Source organism: Triplophysa rosa, linkage group LG10, assembly GCF_024868665.1.
Source record: "Triplophysa rosa linkage group LG10, Trosa_1v2, whole genome shotgun sequence".
NCBI classification, from domain to species: Eukaryota; Metazoa; Chordata; class Actinopteri; order Cypriniformes; family Nemacheilidae; genus Triplophysa; species Triplophysa rosa.
In genome coordinates, this window is record NC_079899.1 from 3,427,414 (window position 1) to 3,443,165 (window position 15,752).

Here is a 15,752-nt window from a genome sequence, read left to right on the forward strand (position 1 = left end):
CGTCTTTTTTACGTGTCACACGTTGAAAATATATGCCTAAATGAAAGTTTTTATGATGTCCGTGAGGTTAAAAAATTGTTGAAATGTGGTCAATGTTGATGTCTTATGCTGCATTCAATTTATATTTATTTACGTATTATATTATATAGTAAATCATTTTTATATTTATATATTTAATGTCCAACTTTAGAAAATACCACTGTGTCCGTCAAAAAATGATAGAAGTCTATGGTAAGTCCCTACAAAGATACCTCAAAGCGAATGCTTGTATGTGTTTTAGTATGAATGTTCCTGAAATGAACTGCTTCAGTTTATAGATTATAGTTTATATGTGAATACACACTCATACTCAAACACACCTTAAATCGATAGCTCACAGAAGGATCGCAAATCTGTCATTAATTACTCACCCTTGTTCTACAACCGTAAGACCTTCGTTGATCTTTGAAACACAAATGAAGATAGTATTTTGCATAAAGTTCAAGAGCTTTTTGACCCCCCCACAGACAGCAACTCAACGATCACCTTGATGTCACAGAATGGTAGTAAAAACATCGTTAAAACAGTCCATGGGACAACTGTAGTTCAGGCTTCATTTTATGACCTTTAACAAAGATCTTGTGAGGGTGAGTAATTATGGACAGAATTTTCATTTTTCTGTGAACTTCCCTTTTAATTATATTAGTCTAATGGACTTACATTTTTAGATTCGAAATAATGTTACAAGCATTTAAAAAAACTGATGACAACAACATTCTTACAAGTCTGGTGTCGGTTTCTTTATATTTGAGGACATAGGCCGTCCAGCACACCAACATAAAAACACACACAATTATTTACTGCAAACTGTTTTTACTGCAAACTGTTATTTGGTCCCGGTGTAGGAAAAACTCACGCACACATTCTCAGCCACATCAGCAGTGAGCAGCTTAAGATTTTGTATGTAAGCCAGATCACACTGAGAAGAGAGAAAGACCGACCGAGACAGAAAGAGAGAAAGAGACAAGATAAAAGTGAGAAGTGATCTCTCTCTCTCTCTCTATCTCTCTGTTGGGTTTTATCATAAATGGTGGATGGTCTGACACCATACAGACTCAAAACACAAAAATTACAAAAAATACCTGCATTTAGGCATAATCACATGAATGACAGTGCCTATATTAAGTACTGGAGGCCACTGATAAATTAAAAGGATAGTTTACCCCAGTGTAAAAATTCTGTCATCATTTATTCACACTCCTGTCATTTAAAACCAGTATGTGACTCTTTCTTCTGTGGAACACAAAAGAAGATATTTCGAGAAATGTCTCAGTGGTTTTGTGTCCATACACTGGAGGTCAATGGGGTCCAATGATGTTTGGTTACCAACGTTCTTCAGAATATCTTCTTTTGTGTTCTTCAGAAGAAAGAAAGTCATACAGGTTTGAAATGACATGAAGGTGAGTAAATGATGACAGAATTTTCATTTCAGGTGGTACTGTACCTTTAATACGAGCACTTGTGCAACACTGCTGGGCCAATCAAATTAGTGCAACGCATGCGATCCTTATCAAATGCTTAAATATTCACACACACACATACACACGTTATTACTTTATTAGGCAGGAATATTTCTTTCGAATAGTATTAATTTAAAGGGATAGTTCAACCAAAAATGAAAATTCTGTCATCGTTTGCTCACCCTCATGTCATTTCATACCTGTATAAATTTCTGATGAACACTGAGAAAGATATTTGGAAGAATGTTAGCAATTTTCAATTCTGTGACATCATTGACTGCCATAGTAGGAAAAATTAAATGGTAGTCAAACGTGCCCGAGAACTGTTTGTGTTCCCTAAAAATATCTCACTTTGTGTTCAACAGAACAAAAAAATACAATATTTTTTCCTACTTTGGTAGTGGATGATGTCAAAGAAATTAAAATTGCAAACATTCTTACAAATATCTTTCTTTGTGCTCTTCAGAACAAAGAAATGTATATAGGTTTGAAACAACCTGAGGGTGAGTAAATTATAACAGAATTTTCATTTTTGAGTGAACTGTCCCTTTAACCAGATGAAAGATCGTTTGACCTTAATGTAAGATATAAAATTAAGCGAGATGCTGCTGTTATTCACAGTGTTAAGAGGTTTGATAATATAAACAATAATAATGTGCATCACATTTGCATATGGCCCTCTCTTTCTCTCTCCATACTGTGACATTTATTTTGTATTATTTTATCTCTCAGCGTCTCTGTGCTGCTGGTGTGCTGAGGGTTGAAGGAGAGCAGAAATATTATATGTGTCCTCAAATGTTTCAGGTGCTGCTGAGAAGGGCTTTATAACCTGAAATGTGAAAGGCATCACACACACACACACACACTCGTGTGCCGTCACATCACCACAGCGCCATCTAGTGTATGACATCACAGAGCATCAAATGAGTTCATCCTGTGCTGTTGCTGCATATGTCTGCAGTCTTTCTTTATTGTTTCACAGCAGTGACGTCTCTCTGTAAATGCTGCTGTTATAAAGGGATTTATTGAAGTAAAAAGGTGACTTGCATGATTGACAGATTCATTATCACATGCTCTGCTGTTTGAGCTGTGAAGGTTTGAGGTTTTTGGCATTGTCATTTACATACAGATTAGGCTTAGGGAACAACAGAGTATTTTAAGTTAAAGACTATGTGTGCCTGAGAAAATGAAGGAACACTGGTTTTGTTGTTAATGATGTGGCAGATGCTGTCACGGTTTGCGGACAGAACCCAGATGCAGGCAGCAGTTACGGGGTTAACAGAAAATGTAAAACAAAAACCCACGATGGGGGAACAAACACGATAACAAAAGACTTTTCAAAAAGGCAAATAAAAGCTTCCCACTAGGGGGCAAAACAAGAACTAAAGTAGAAAAACAAACAAAACTCATTCTAAGGAACAAGGCAGGGCAAGAACAAGATCGATTGGACTGGGACTAACACAAACATGGTACGAAGAACAGACAAGGGACAAAGAGAAACTGGGGCTACAAATAGGAAACACTAAGGAGGGAAGTTAACAAGGGGCAGGTGAGGAGAATCAAACACTAACGGGAAGATTACACGGGGCAGGTGAGGGGAATCAAACACTAACGGGAAGATTACATGGGGCAGGTGAGGGGAATGAAACACTAATGGGACAATGACGGGGAAACAAGAGGGCGGGGCCAAATCACGAGCCAAGAAGACACGTGGCGCAATGTCATAACAAACCGCCACGTGACTCAACACAAGACATAACACACACAAGACATGGTACTGTCATGATTAGGAATTGTCAGGGGCGCGGACAGAACCCAAGCGCAGGCAGACAAAGGGTTAACAAAAACTCTCTTTATTAAAAGAGACAAACAAAAACCCACAATGGGGGAAAACACTACAAACCAAACAAGAATCAAAACTAAAAACTTCCTCGAGGGGAATAACAAAACAAGGTCCAAGGAAACTATAATAATAAATAATCGTCCAAACACGAAAGGAACAGGGTAATCCAAAACACAAAGGGAAACAAGGGTAATCCAAACAGTAAATCCACGGTTCGACACACGGGCAGGAAAACACGCAGGATACGGGAGACAGGAAGGAATGAACCGACAAGGTGTGAGGGAAACAGAGACACTAAGTAGGGAAACGTTAACGAGGGGAGATTGCACAGGGACAGAGACGGGCAGGTGACAAGACTCAAAACTAATGGGTAAACAAGCGGGAAGAAGACGGGACAGGTGATCGGGATAACACTAATGGGGAGCTGACGGAGATACAAGGGGGGGCCAGAAGGATGCGACACCGGAGAGAGAGCATGGCATTACAAAATCAAAACAATGCCATGCCCTTTTCTCCACATAAAACACATGGGTCTGACATGATCCTGCCACAAGACCTGAAAACCAAGACAATGAGAGGCAGGATCATGACAGAAATTTCAAGACAAGAAGGACAGGACCATGACATGCTTGCAATCTGGGGAAAAAACTGTATTTCCTGTAGACCTACACTGTTATTACACGTGTGAATGGATCATGTTTAAGGTTAACCTCTTTCCCAAAAAACGAAAATAACTAAACAAAAATAATTTAAAAGATACTGAACTAAGTCACATTGTTTGATAAATTGTGTTTTGTAAAAGACCGTCACGCTTTGACATTGCCTTTGATCATATTTGAGGAAGTGACATCATCAAAAATCACTTTTATGCAATATAATTTTTTTAGCAATTTTTGTTGCAAAGAAAAAATAAACTGTATAACATGGTTATATTTGCTAATTATGGCCATTTTTGCAATGACCTTAAACCGCTTAACATTCAGCCCCAAAACCTTTTGAATATAACAGGGTTGACACAAGAAGAACAATTATTCTTGTTTTTTTCAGTTATAATGTGTGATTTATTATTTATTATTAAGACACAAGCTGCCATAATTTAGACAGTTGTCTGTTTATATACTAAAATTTACCTGCAGTTTTTTTTAACAGGGCTGAAATAAAGAGAGTTACATTTTGGGTTGCTTAGCAACGGCAGACACCAGGGGCTAGAGAGCAAGCTGAAAAAAAGAGAAAGCTCCACGGCTCGCATTGTCCATCCGGTTCTATACAAGTAACTTTATACTCGAAAAAACGCCTCTGTAGATCTTTACTGAGACACAAACCACTGTACATTACATAAACTGTGTATAAAACAAACCCATAATTAAAAATGTGGAATAACTCCCTGAAATATTCCTGATGAGCTAGCTGCTAAGGATCCCGCACCAATGTTAGCCGATGCAAGCTATCCTCCTGCTGCTATCTTGGTCATGTTGGTCCTTCAACCTTTCTTTGTATTTCCCATTTTTGTGCTCCACTATTGTACTTTCTTTCTGACAGTAGCAGTGACGTAAATGAAAATGATTGACACGATTTCACCAGCAGCTGACTGTACAGATGTGACCCAAAGGTCACATCTATCCAATCACTGGCTTATTAGGGCCCGAGCACGGAGGAGCAAGCCACTGGCTTGCACCGTAGTGCAGAGCCCTTTTGTTTCTGTGTTCTTCTCCCTCTTTGATCGCTAATTTGAAGGCCTAAACATGCTCAAAAACTCACAATAACTTGCACACGCATCAGACGTGGCGAAAATTTACGTCTGATAGGGGTTTCAAAGTTAGGTGTGGCAAAATGGCTCGCTAGCGCCACCTAGAACTGCCCAGGCCACTACGCAAAACGTACATGCACCAAATTTGGTGGACTCATAGAAGACCCCGAATCATTAAGAAAAGTCTCTTGGAGCATATCTCTAAACCCAACAGGAAGTCCGTTATTTTTAATTTCCTGTGCAATTTTGTAATTTGTTTCAATTTCCAGTCGTCGTACTTTAACGAACTCATCCTAGAGTTTTAATCCGATCAACATCATTTTCACGTCATTCTCATCTTAAGGCCTATGCGAAGCTAAATTGCGGAGATCTTGACTTTTCGTGGGGGAACGTGACCCTGGCGGCCTGCCAAAGTTTGGCGTTTCGCCATGAACAAGAAGTTGTTTTAACTCAGGCCTACAATGTCCAACAGGCCCCAGACTTCACCCAGACTTCACACATTTGATAAAAGTCCTGGCCTGAAGACATCTACATGGTAATATTCAGATACAGTTATAGCGCCACCTGCAGGAAACAGGAAGTGGCATGTTTTAAACTGTGATTAACTCCTCATAGAGATTCAAACAGGTCAGCAATATATTTGGCCAGTATGATCTTCAGACCTTTGTGATGATACATTGCAAGAACCTAACTTTTCGCTGAGGGGCGTGTCCGGGGCGGCCTGACAAAGTTTGATGTTTCGCCATGAAACAGGAAGTTACAGTAACTCAGGCACAAAATGTCTGACCAGTCTCACACTTCACACATTTGATAAAAGTCGTGGCCTGAAGACATCTACATGGTAATATTCAGATACTGTTATAGCGCCACCTGCAGGAAACTGGAAGTGGCATGTTTTAAACTGTGATTAACTCCTCATAGAGCTTCAAACAGGTCAGCATCATATTTGAACTGTATAGCCAGTATGATCTTCAGACCTTTGTGATGATACATCGCAAGATTCTGATTTTTCATTGAGGGGCGTGTCCATGGCGACCTGATAAAGTTTGATGTTTCGCCATGAAACAGGAAGCTATAGTAACTCAGGCACGCAATGTCCGACCGGCCTCACACTTCATATGTTTGATAAGAGTCCTGGCCTGAACACATATCCATGTCAGTGTTCACTTATAGTCATAGCACCACCAGCTGGCAATAGGAAATATGGCACGGAAAAATCTATAATGTAACTTTTTATATGCACGTTGCCCACCGTTCACTGTTCCTGAGGCCGATGGGTGGTGATGGCACAGGGTTGCGGTTGCACTTTTGCGCGAGGGCCCGATCATCGCTGCTTGCAGCTTTAATTTTTGTTGTATTTCTTATGGGCCAATGAGGGTCTTTTTGTGTTTGTGCTGAAGTAAATTTAAACTAAAATAAAAAAATCCGGCCAATCAGAGGTCTCTAAACACGTGGGGCCCCTAGGCTGCAGCCTAGGCAAGCTTGTGCGTTAATCCGTGCCTCCATATACAGCCACAAAAAAATTACAGTTTTGCCCCTAATTAGCAATTCTTTTCAAATAAAGAACAATATTTCTTTTGGAATTTGGGAGAAATTGTCCCTGGTTCACAGAATTAAACAAAAATGATCATTTTACATTCTAGTGGTGAAACGGATCCCGGTTGACCTGTGATCTGTACAGATAGTGCTCTACGGTTTGGAATGCATGTAACTGTACGTTTATTCATCAAAGAGTAAAATATAGTTTTAGTGCGCATGTGCTCTCTCTCTCACCGGTATCTCGACAAGTACAATGTGAAAGTGCATTCTCGAATGATCTGAAAAATGATCCAATCCGTGACCCAAAATCCGTAAAATGATCCCAACCGTGAGTTTTGTGATCTGTTGCACCACTAGGACATTCAGAAAATGTTTTAAATAATTATAAACAATTTCACTGATCAGTAAAAATGATCATATACTAAATTAACAAGTAATGATATATATTGCATGGGGTCTTGCTATGGTAGTGTCACATAACCAGACCTTCATACTGACGGTGCAAGGTCTGGACTTTCATTGGAAAACACGAACATTCTAACAGGTATCTCGCTCTCGCTCTCTTTTTGCCCTTACAGTCTGATGATCTGGATCCCTTCCATGACATTTTAGAAGACAGCGCGTACACATCAGATGTCAATATTCCCAGTCCCAAGCTGAAATTCCCACCTTGCAAAGAAAGCAAGAAGGATCTGATAACGTAAGTCATCTTCCTTCAGGAAGCCTTGCGCTCTCTCCCATCCTCTTCTTGTTCTTGACTCAGTCCAATGAATTTATTGTTTTCAGGTTACTTCAGTTATACTGTCAGAAAGTCTCTCCACATTAACCCTCTGAATATTTTTAGATGAAACACATGTGCTAACTCTAGTGAAAGACATACTTATTAAACACATATATACAGTACATATGAGAGGTGCTTATCAGAGGGTTAATAAAATATAGAGCTGATGCCTCCTTCACCATTGCTTGTTTGCTCTTACAGTCTTTTGTGAGTGTGTGTGTTTTTGGTTGGGTTTTATGACGTTGTCTGACCACGGTTTTGCTTCACTAACATCCACCTGCACAATCTTTTAGCCTTTCAGGTTGTCCTTTAGCAGATAAAAGCATTCGGAGTATGATGGCCACCAACTCACAAGAACTCAAGTAAGGGTCAACTGAGTTATTGTGTGTAATTCTCGGCGAACTGTGCCATTTGTTTCTATTTGTGCCATTGTTGGAATTAGCAAAAAAAAAACACCTCAAGCTCAAAGTACCAGGACTGTAACTACACGCTTTTTTTTGTTAATATTCCACTGCATTTATCTTTTAAAATCTGTTTTGTGCTAACATTGTTAAAGGAACAGTTCACCCAAAGATATTTGGAAGAATGCTTGTAACCAAACAGTATTTGGCCACCATTAAAAAAAATAAAAAAATTGCTTTGTAAATTTCTTTGTTCTGTTGGGTTTTGCATTTATGCATCTGCCAAATAAATGCAAATGCATAAATGCAAAACCCAAAAGAAGATACTTTGAAGAATGTAGGAAAGCAAACAGTTGTAATTTTTCCCACTACGGTAGTCAATGGTGGCCAAGAACTGGTCGGTTACAAGCATTCTTCCAAATATCTTTCTCTGTGCTCATCAGAACAAAGAAATTTATACAAATTTGGACTCAAGGGTGAGTCAATCATGACAGAATTTTTATTTTTGGGTGGACTGTCCCTTAAAATTCAGAATGTTTTGAAATTGAGGCAGTAAAGATGGCTAATAATGGCCTTAACTAGCAAACGTCATTTCACACGTAACATTTATTTATTATAAGTCAATATTTGACAAAACTATAAATACAGTATTATAACTGCTATAAAATATTGAATATAATACTGATGAAAACATCTTTGAACCATGTGGTCATAAAGACGTTGGTGATGTAACCTCCTCAAATATGAAAAATCTTTGAAAGATCAAAGCATTATATTTCAAGAATATGTTTTATTATATTTTACATTTAAATAAATGCTACATATAAAAAGTATTTAGAAAGGAATCATTTTCAACCTATTGAAATATAATAGTGCTAAAAAAGACCAGTTTATTGACACATAAAAACATTTCCTGTTTATTAAACTGTAAAAATATTTATCGAGAGCTATCAGAATGACGCTGGGCAGTAACAGGATGCATTTCTGTCCCAGGTGCTTGACCCCGGGCTGTGACGGCTCGGGACATATCACTGGCAACTACGCTTCACACAGAAGGTAAAGGACCAATTCTATACCAGAACACAATATATACACTATATAGACAGAAGATATAGATGGGTCATTAGAGTTCACTGGGTTGAAATGTGTTAATGAGGGTAAACTGCAGTGCACGGAATGGATGGAGTGGGGACGTGCTGTGTGAGACGTGTATGTGTGTAATTGTGTGTATGTCCTCAGTTTGTCAGGATGTCCACGGGCGCGAAAGAGCGGAATAAAGATACCACACAGCAAAGAGGACAAAGAAGACCAAGAGCCAATCAGGTATAGTCCACCAACGCAACGAAGTCCTCATTTTTGTTGTAAAATGACACTACCTGTACAACAATATTTGTTACAAGACTCTTAAGATTCTAATCCAACCAATTTACAAGAGACGGCCGCTTCACAATTAACCACAATTTTACAATTACAACTGAGGGTGGTTGATCTGTTCTGAAAACAGCTCGAATTTAGCTCAACAGAGGTGAAATGAAACGGTTTATGTTTCCAGGTGTCCGGTGCCCGGCTGCGACGGCCAGGGACACATAACAGGGAAATACGCGTCGCACCGCAGTGCGTCAGGCTGCCCTTTAGCAGCCAAACGACAGAAAGACGGATATATCAGTGGCTCCCAGTTTACATGGAAAGCTGGTAAAGCAGACGGGATGTCGTGTCCCACTCCAGGATGTGATGGATCCGGACACGTCAGTGGCAGTTTCCTCACCCACAGAAGGTTTGTTTAGTATATGACTACAAGAAAAATCTATATTCGTGATTTCACAAACAAACGCAAATCATTCAGCTAACTTTTTACCTTATACATGAGATCCCTGCATCACATGCGTTATAATTATGTATGTTTAACATACAATAAATAAATGACACAAGTAGTAGCAATGATTGAATGACACCATTTTACACCGATGCAAGAGTGCCCCCTTGTGCTCAAAAAGTGTTATGGCACTGCATTTGTCGTTTCTGTTGACAGTTCAGTGTGCTTTGTGTGAATAATTCATGTTGTGTGTGTCATTGTTACAGTCTCTCTGGTTGTCCACGAGCCACAGCGGCCATGAAGAAAGCCAGACTATCAGGAGTGGAGATGCTCACAATTAAACAGCAGTCAAGCAACGGTATTACAGTCATCCTATGTGCCGTTGTTTTCATATTTTATCTAAAATATTAAGACATGTATGATCGGCACTTCAAAATCTAAAGCAATAGAAATGTCCCCGCTAACTAACATTACAATTTCACCCACAAACAAAGCTGCTATTCTCTTATAGATTTATGTTCATATTTCACGTATGTATTTGTAAAAATGTTTGTATCTAATTCGTATGTTATTATTAAATGTGTTATTAACTTGCTTATGTATTTGGATGTTTGTATGGAATGCTTCAATTACCAAGAAAAATCTTGTTTAACCTTAAAAACATTTATTTATATTTCTAAACATTTTTTGCCATTTTAATTTTTTCTAAGTAATGGAAACAACTTGTATGTGCACTGGGAGACAGTGTACCTCACGAACCCCCTGCAATTCCTTGTGAACCACCAGGGGTTCGCGAACCCCAGTTTGGGAAACCCTGTTCTTACAGAATGATGCCATTTAAGGAGTTGACTAGCATTTAATAGGCATTAAATATATTTTATTTTTATTATGTGGTAGCACTTTTTAAAAGGAATTTCTGTGTTTTGTACTGTACTGGTTATGTATTTGCATAAGTTGATGTCATTGTGTTTTGGCTGTTTTCACTTCAGGTTTAGACAGTGATACAGAAGTTAAACAGCTGGAAGAAGATATTACAGATTTAAATGAATCGAATTCACAGGTGGAGGCGGATATGATCAAACTTAGAACACAGGTAAATAAATTGATTTCAGAAATTTCGGTGTAAACATGAATTCTCAAGAATTTTTCATTTACTCTAGTGAATGGACCATGACTTTCATACTCGAAAAGCCACATTTACATTGTCAACCAACTTTGTAAATCATTTTTATTTTTTGCCGCAGTTTAGTTTCTATTTACATGCCTGTAAACAGCAAAAGCACATACGTAGGAGAGCAGAAATTTTCACATCTGACTTTGAACATCAAGGATAAATCTAATATGTCATCCACATCTAAAAACCGGTATATCCTCATTTAAACCTGACATCCTCAGATATTTGAAGAGTTTGGTTCCAAAATGAGATAACTCCGTTTTTAAAATTCATGAAAATTTTAAAATCATGTTTTTATTATGTTATCATGATTTTATTGTGTAATTTTTGAGTTATTATGGCTTAAATCAAAACAAACCAACTGAAGTTTGATTGAAACTAATTGGAATGCACAATAAAAATAAGATTTTTGAAAAATTCTAAAAACAGAGTTATCTCATTTTGGAACCAAACTCTTCATTTATTTGTGCGCATGCATCTTTGCTGTAATGTCATAAGGCCCATCCTACTGGGGTGTTCAATCAAATAGAGTCAGTGAATGTAAACAGGTGGTAGAATAAACAAGATCAATATCAAATCTGTATATCGCTGCTATCCTTCTGAAACCTTGTATCTCCACATTTCGTGATTTTAATTGTAAAAACAAATGTTGTCACCGTTTATGTTTGCCACTGAGTTTTGCAAATATCTAACAAATAAAAAGTATTAAAAATTGCTTGTCAACTTTGACAACACAGTAGGCCTATGCAATCATTTACAAGTGTTTTTTAAATTCCCTGAAAAACAGCAAATTTGGACATATGAGGTTTCAGAAGGACAGCGACAAGAGTCGGCCTTACCGTGTAAATGTGCTGAGTGTGCTTTGAGTTGAGTTTAAAATAAGTTTAGGATATTTCTGCTCAGTTATCAATTGTTTAACATCATGCCACATTTCACTGACCTGTCAGTCAAAACAGTCAAGATAACACATTATAATGATAGCTTCTTTATTACAATACAATGAACACATCTGCCAATTCATGTCCTGCAGATTACCACAATGGAGTCGAATATGAAGTCCATAGAGGAAGAAAACAAGGTGATTGAACAGCAAAATGAATCTCTGCAGCATGAGCTGGCCAACCTCAGCCATTCACTGATAAACAGTTTAGCTAATGTCCAGTTACCTCATATGGTAAGGGCCACAACCCCAAACAGACAGAGGATAAGATACCAGCCTGTTCATGTAACGTTAGACTTCTGGACTGGCTCATTTTAAACTAGAACAAAGGTAAAAAGTGGTAGGATTCAGTCGATCAGATTCCATTTTCACGTGTGCAAAGCTGTTTCCAAAACCAAGTCAGGACCCCCATCCCAACAAACAGCCCCCACCCAGTGCTTTAAGTATATAAGGCATATTTTTAAACACATATTATGCATTTATTATTCATTAATTATTACTAAAACTAAGCATTAATAATAATAATAACAACAGTCATTTACGTATACTTTTATAAAACTACACTTAATGTACAGTAATATGTATAGTTGTTTAAAATGAACGGTAGTTGAATGAAATCCCAGCAGATTTTATATAATTTATTTATATCAGGCTGCACATCTGATACGGTGTCAAAATGGAGTTAAGTTAACATTAAAAATGAAATAAATGAAAAATAAGTCATTAAATCCACATGAAGTGGTAAGTGTTTCGATTCAGTGGTTAATACAGAAGTGGCCAGGTAATGTTTTGAACATGTTATATGCAGTGTGTTAACAGATCTTTGCATTCCCCTTCAGAAATCATCACTTCACAAAGAGGCCATTAGAAATAACAGCTGTTTGCAGCTGCATCAGAGAGTAAGAGCTTTATTTCACACTTTATTATTGCTTTTTCATTCACTGCGCATCGTTATACTTTCATTGAGTAATATTAATGAACACATGAACTTAAAATAAGGTTAGCGTTTGGTTTAGGATTGGTTTTAGAGTTGGGTGTAATTTATTGTTATAGTATAAGTACATGTAAATAAAAAGAATGCTGTAAAAAAAGTCTCACCCTGTAAATTAGTAGCTGAGAATAAGTTTCATAAGATGCTAGGACTGTACCTCACATCCAATTTAACCTAGTTTTTTGGACATGTGTGTATATGAAGAGTTTATTTGCAAAAAAAACATTTTCAAAAATCATGTTTTTATTCAATAAATAAATTCCAAAAAATAATCAAAATAACGCAACTGCAGTTTGACTGATATTACTTGGAATGCACAATAAAAAACATGATTTTAAATTGCAAATGACCTCTTCAAATAATAACATCTTCATTACGAACTGTACTGTTATAACAACATCCAAAAATTGAATTATAGATTATCCTAACTGAATTTGCATTAAGAAAATAAAAGCATAATACAAAAGACATTCTTAGTTCAATTTTGCCACACAAGCCTAATTTTTATGTGTCGTCATCACCATCACTTCATTTTGTATTTAATCTAACAGAACTTTCATCTATTCCACAGGAGCCGATAAGTGAAGAGAACTTTGATGCGTATGTCACCACATTAACGGACATGTACTCAAATCAAGAGCAGTATCAGTGCCCGGAGAACAAAGCCCTTCTGGAAAACATCAAACAAGCAGTACAAGGCATTCAAGTGTAGCTCCTCCGCTAATGAACGGCGCTTTTCTAAACTGAAGGAATACAGGGGACAAAAGACATTTCCAGAAAAAAAAACATAGGATGCCTCATGCTGTGTGTCAGTGTTAAATACATAAGTTCTTGAAAAAAAGTGTTATGCTGACTAAACATGTTTTTCTTTGGACTTTTCTTTTTGGCCTTGCTTAAAAAAATACCGATCTGCAGAATAGTTTTTTGAAAATATTCGCATTTTGTACGGTTTCATATGGACTAACGTAGTGTGAAGTGAATCTTTCTTGCTGCTCGTTAATGCACCTTTCAGTGTATATTTCTGAAAAGTAATGCAACCATTACTGAATATACATTCTTTTTCATGCTTGCTCAGCGAGGATTGCAGACTGTAGTCAGAGGTGTGTGGTTTTCTGTTACTATAGGCTATACTTATAACAAAATATAATGCTGAATACAAAATACAGCGATTCTTAATCCAGGTTCTAGGGACCCAGAGCAATGAACATTTATGCCCCGTTCAGATTACAAGCGATTTTGTCACTGCAAGTCGCCAGCGGTTGGCGGTTAGGTCACTAGTGGGCTTTCCCACTACTGGTGACGCTCACTGTAGGAGCTGAGAGAAGAAGAATCACGTTAGCTCCCATCTTCACTCCTATTGGCTGTCGCTCCTCATTTGAATAAAGTTAAACATTTCTCAACTTTGTCGCTAGACATGCCCCATCCGGTCGCCAACGGTTGCTACTGCTCGTGTCGCCGGAAGTCACCAGCTCTCTATTGAAATGAATGGGATCTTGTAGTCTGAACGGGGCATTAGCATTTTGTAACACCTCCAGGGTGTGTGCCAGGTCAGTAGACAGCCCTTAGTACTAGTCAGTAGTACAAATGAAACCAAAAATGACCACAAATGAATCATGGTTTTGCTACAGTAACCATAGTTTAACATTGGTATTTGTACAGTAGTAAAATCATGGTTATACAAATGGTACAACACTATAAACTTTTACTAGTGTAAAAAATAAGGGCACTGACAGGTTGTCATTCGCAAAATTCTTCCAGTGCACTGAAACATTCCCTTCCGCTTAAAAAAAATCCCAAAATGCAATGCAAAAACCAGGAAGCATACATGAAATTTGAGGAGCCAAACATCAAGAAACAATCAAAAGACAACATACGATTAAACACACATAATAAACATTTAAAATGTAAAATATTGGTTTTGCCTGGTGGTATATAGACTTTGATTGGCTGTCAACGTTTTATCAATCGTCAACTGGAAAAAACATCAGAATTTTTATCAAAAGAGACGTTCAGAATGTGCAGTGTTATGGGTCCCCAAGATCAGGATTAAGAACCACTGCTACATCAGTTTAACTGAAGAGTCACCTGTGAGTAAACCATTCGAAGTTTGATTTGCCTATATATTTTTACATTCAATACATTTACAAAACATTGCTCTGTTTGTTTGAGCGGCCCAACCAGCCAGACGCAGCGCGGCTAATTGCGAGACCAATCGGGAGAGCATTTAAAAATCTGCTTGAAAGTTATCGCATTACACACTTCACCTTAACATTGCAAGAATGCAAAGAAGTACACTGTAAAAAATGATTTGTTGTTTTTTGTTGTTTCAACTTAAAAAAATAAGTTACCTTGTTGCCTTAAAATTTTAAGTTAGTTCAACTTAAAAATATTAGTTCACTTAATGAATTTGTTGCAAACTCGTTGTGTTGACTAATATTTTTAAGTTGAACTAACTTAAAATTTTAAGGCAACAAGGTAACTCGTTTTTTTAAGTTGAAACAACAAAAAACAACAAATCATTTTTTACAGAGCTATTTTTTAAACAATGTTTTCTGCTCCGTGAAAAATAACGTGTTTTTATTGACAGCATTAAATGTAAAAAAAAATGTTATGAAGAGCAATGGACTCCCTATAGAAGTGTTTAATGGGCTAGTTGCACAAGATGGCGCCATGTGAGCTTTTGCGACGCCAGGGTCGGCAGACTAATTTAGTGAAGAGGTGACATATTTTTGTAGGCTAACCCAGAAGTAAGTGCCGCGCTGGTTCCCTCGACCAAAGGCTATGCATTTTTCCCATAGACTTTTGGAAGATATCAAAAAATAAGCTCTGTGATTAACAAAGGTTTATGATGTTTACACGTTTCGTCTATCGAGAGAATGTTTACAAGTTAACACAACATTTGTTACTTTTGAAGCGGAAATACAATCGACACAAGTAAAAAGCTAACATCATGCTATAAACAGACTACACTTAAGGTCGCTCGATATCAACGTCACCACCACCAAGCCTCCGACAACTCTTTCA

At 37.6% G+C, this 15,752-nt stretch overlaps 1 protein-coding gene across 6 annotated transcripts in view; it reads left to right on the forward strand.

Annotated features, from left to right (window-relative positions):
• The window catches only part of myt1lb (myelin transcription factor 1-like, b), a 93,741-nt gene extending 78,661 nt beyond the window's left edge, over positions 1-15,080 (forward strand). For 5 of the 6 annotated variants that reach the window (XM_057343827.1, XM_057343826.1, XM_057343828.1 and 2 more), the window contains 10 exons: positions 7,207-7,328; positions 7,703-7,771; positions 8,804-8,866; positions 9,050-9,133; positions 9,363-9,584; positions 9,890-9,981; positions 10,613-10,716; positions 11,828-11,875; positions 12,577-12,636; positions 13,300-15,080. In XM_057343827.1, the coding sequence (XP_057199810.1) occupies positions 7,207-7,328; positions 7,703-7,771; positions 8,804-8,866; positions 9,050-9,133; positions 9,363-9,584; positions 9,890-9,981; positions 10,613-10,716; positions 11,828-11,875; positions 12,577-12,636; positions 13,300-13,440 (1,005 nt within the window). In that variant the 3' untranslated portion in view covers positions 13,441-15,080. The remainder of the gene's footprint in view (positions 1-7,206; positions 7,329-7,702; positions 7,772-8,803; positions 8,867-9,049; positions 9,134-9,362; positions 9,585-9,889; positions 9,982-10,612; positions 10,717-11,827; positions 11,876-12,576; positions 12,637-13,299) is intronic. The other variant, XM_057343829.1, reaches the window with a different exon arrangement.
• Positions 15,081-15,752: the final 672 nt, after the last annotated feature.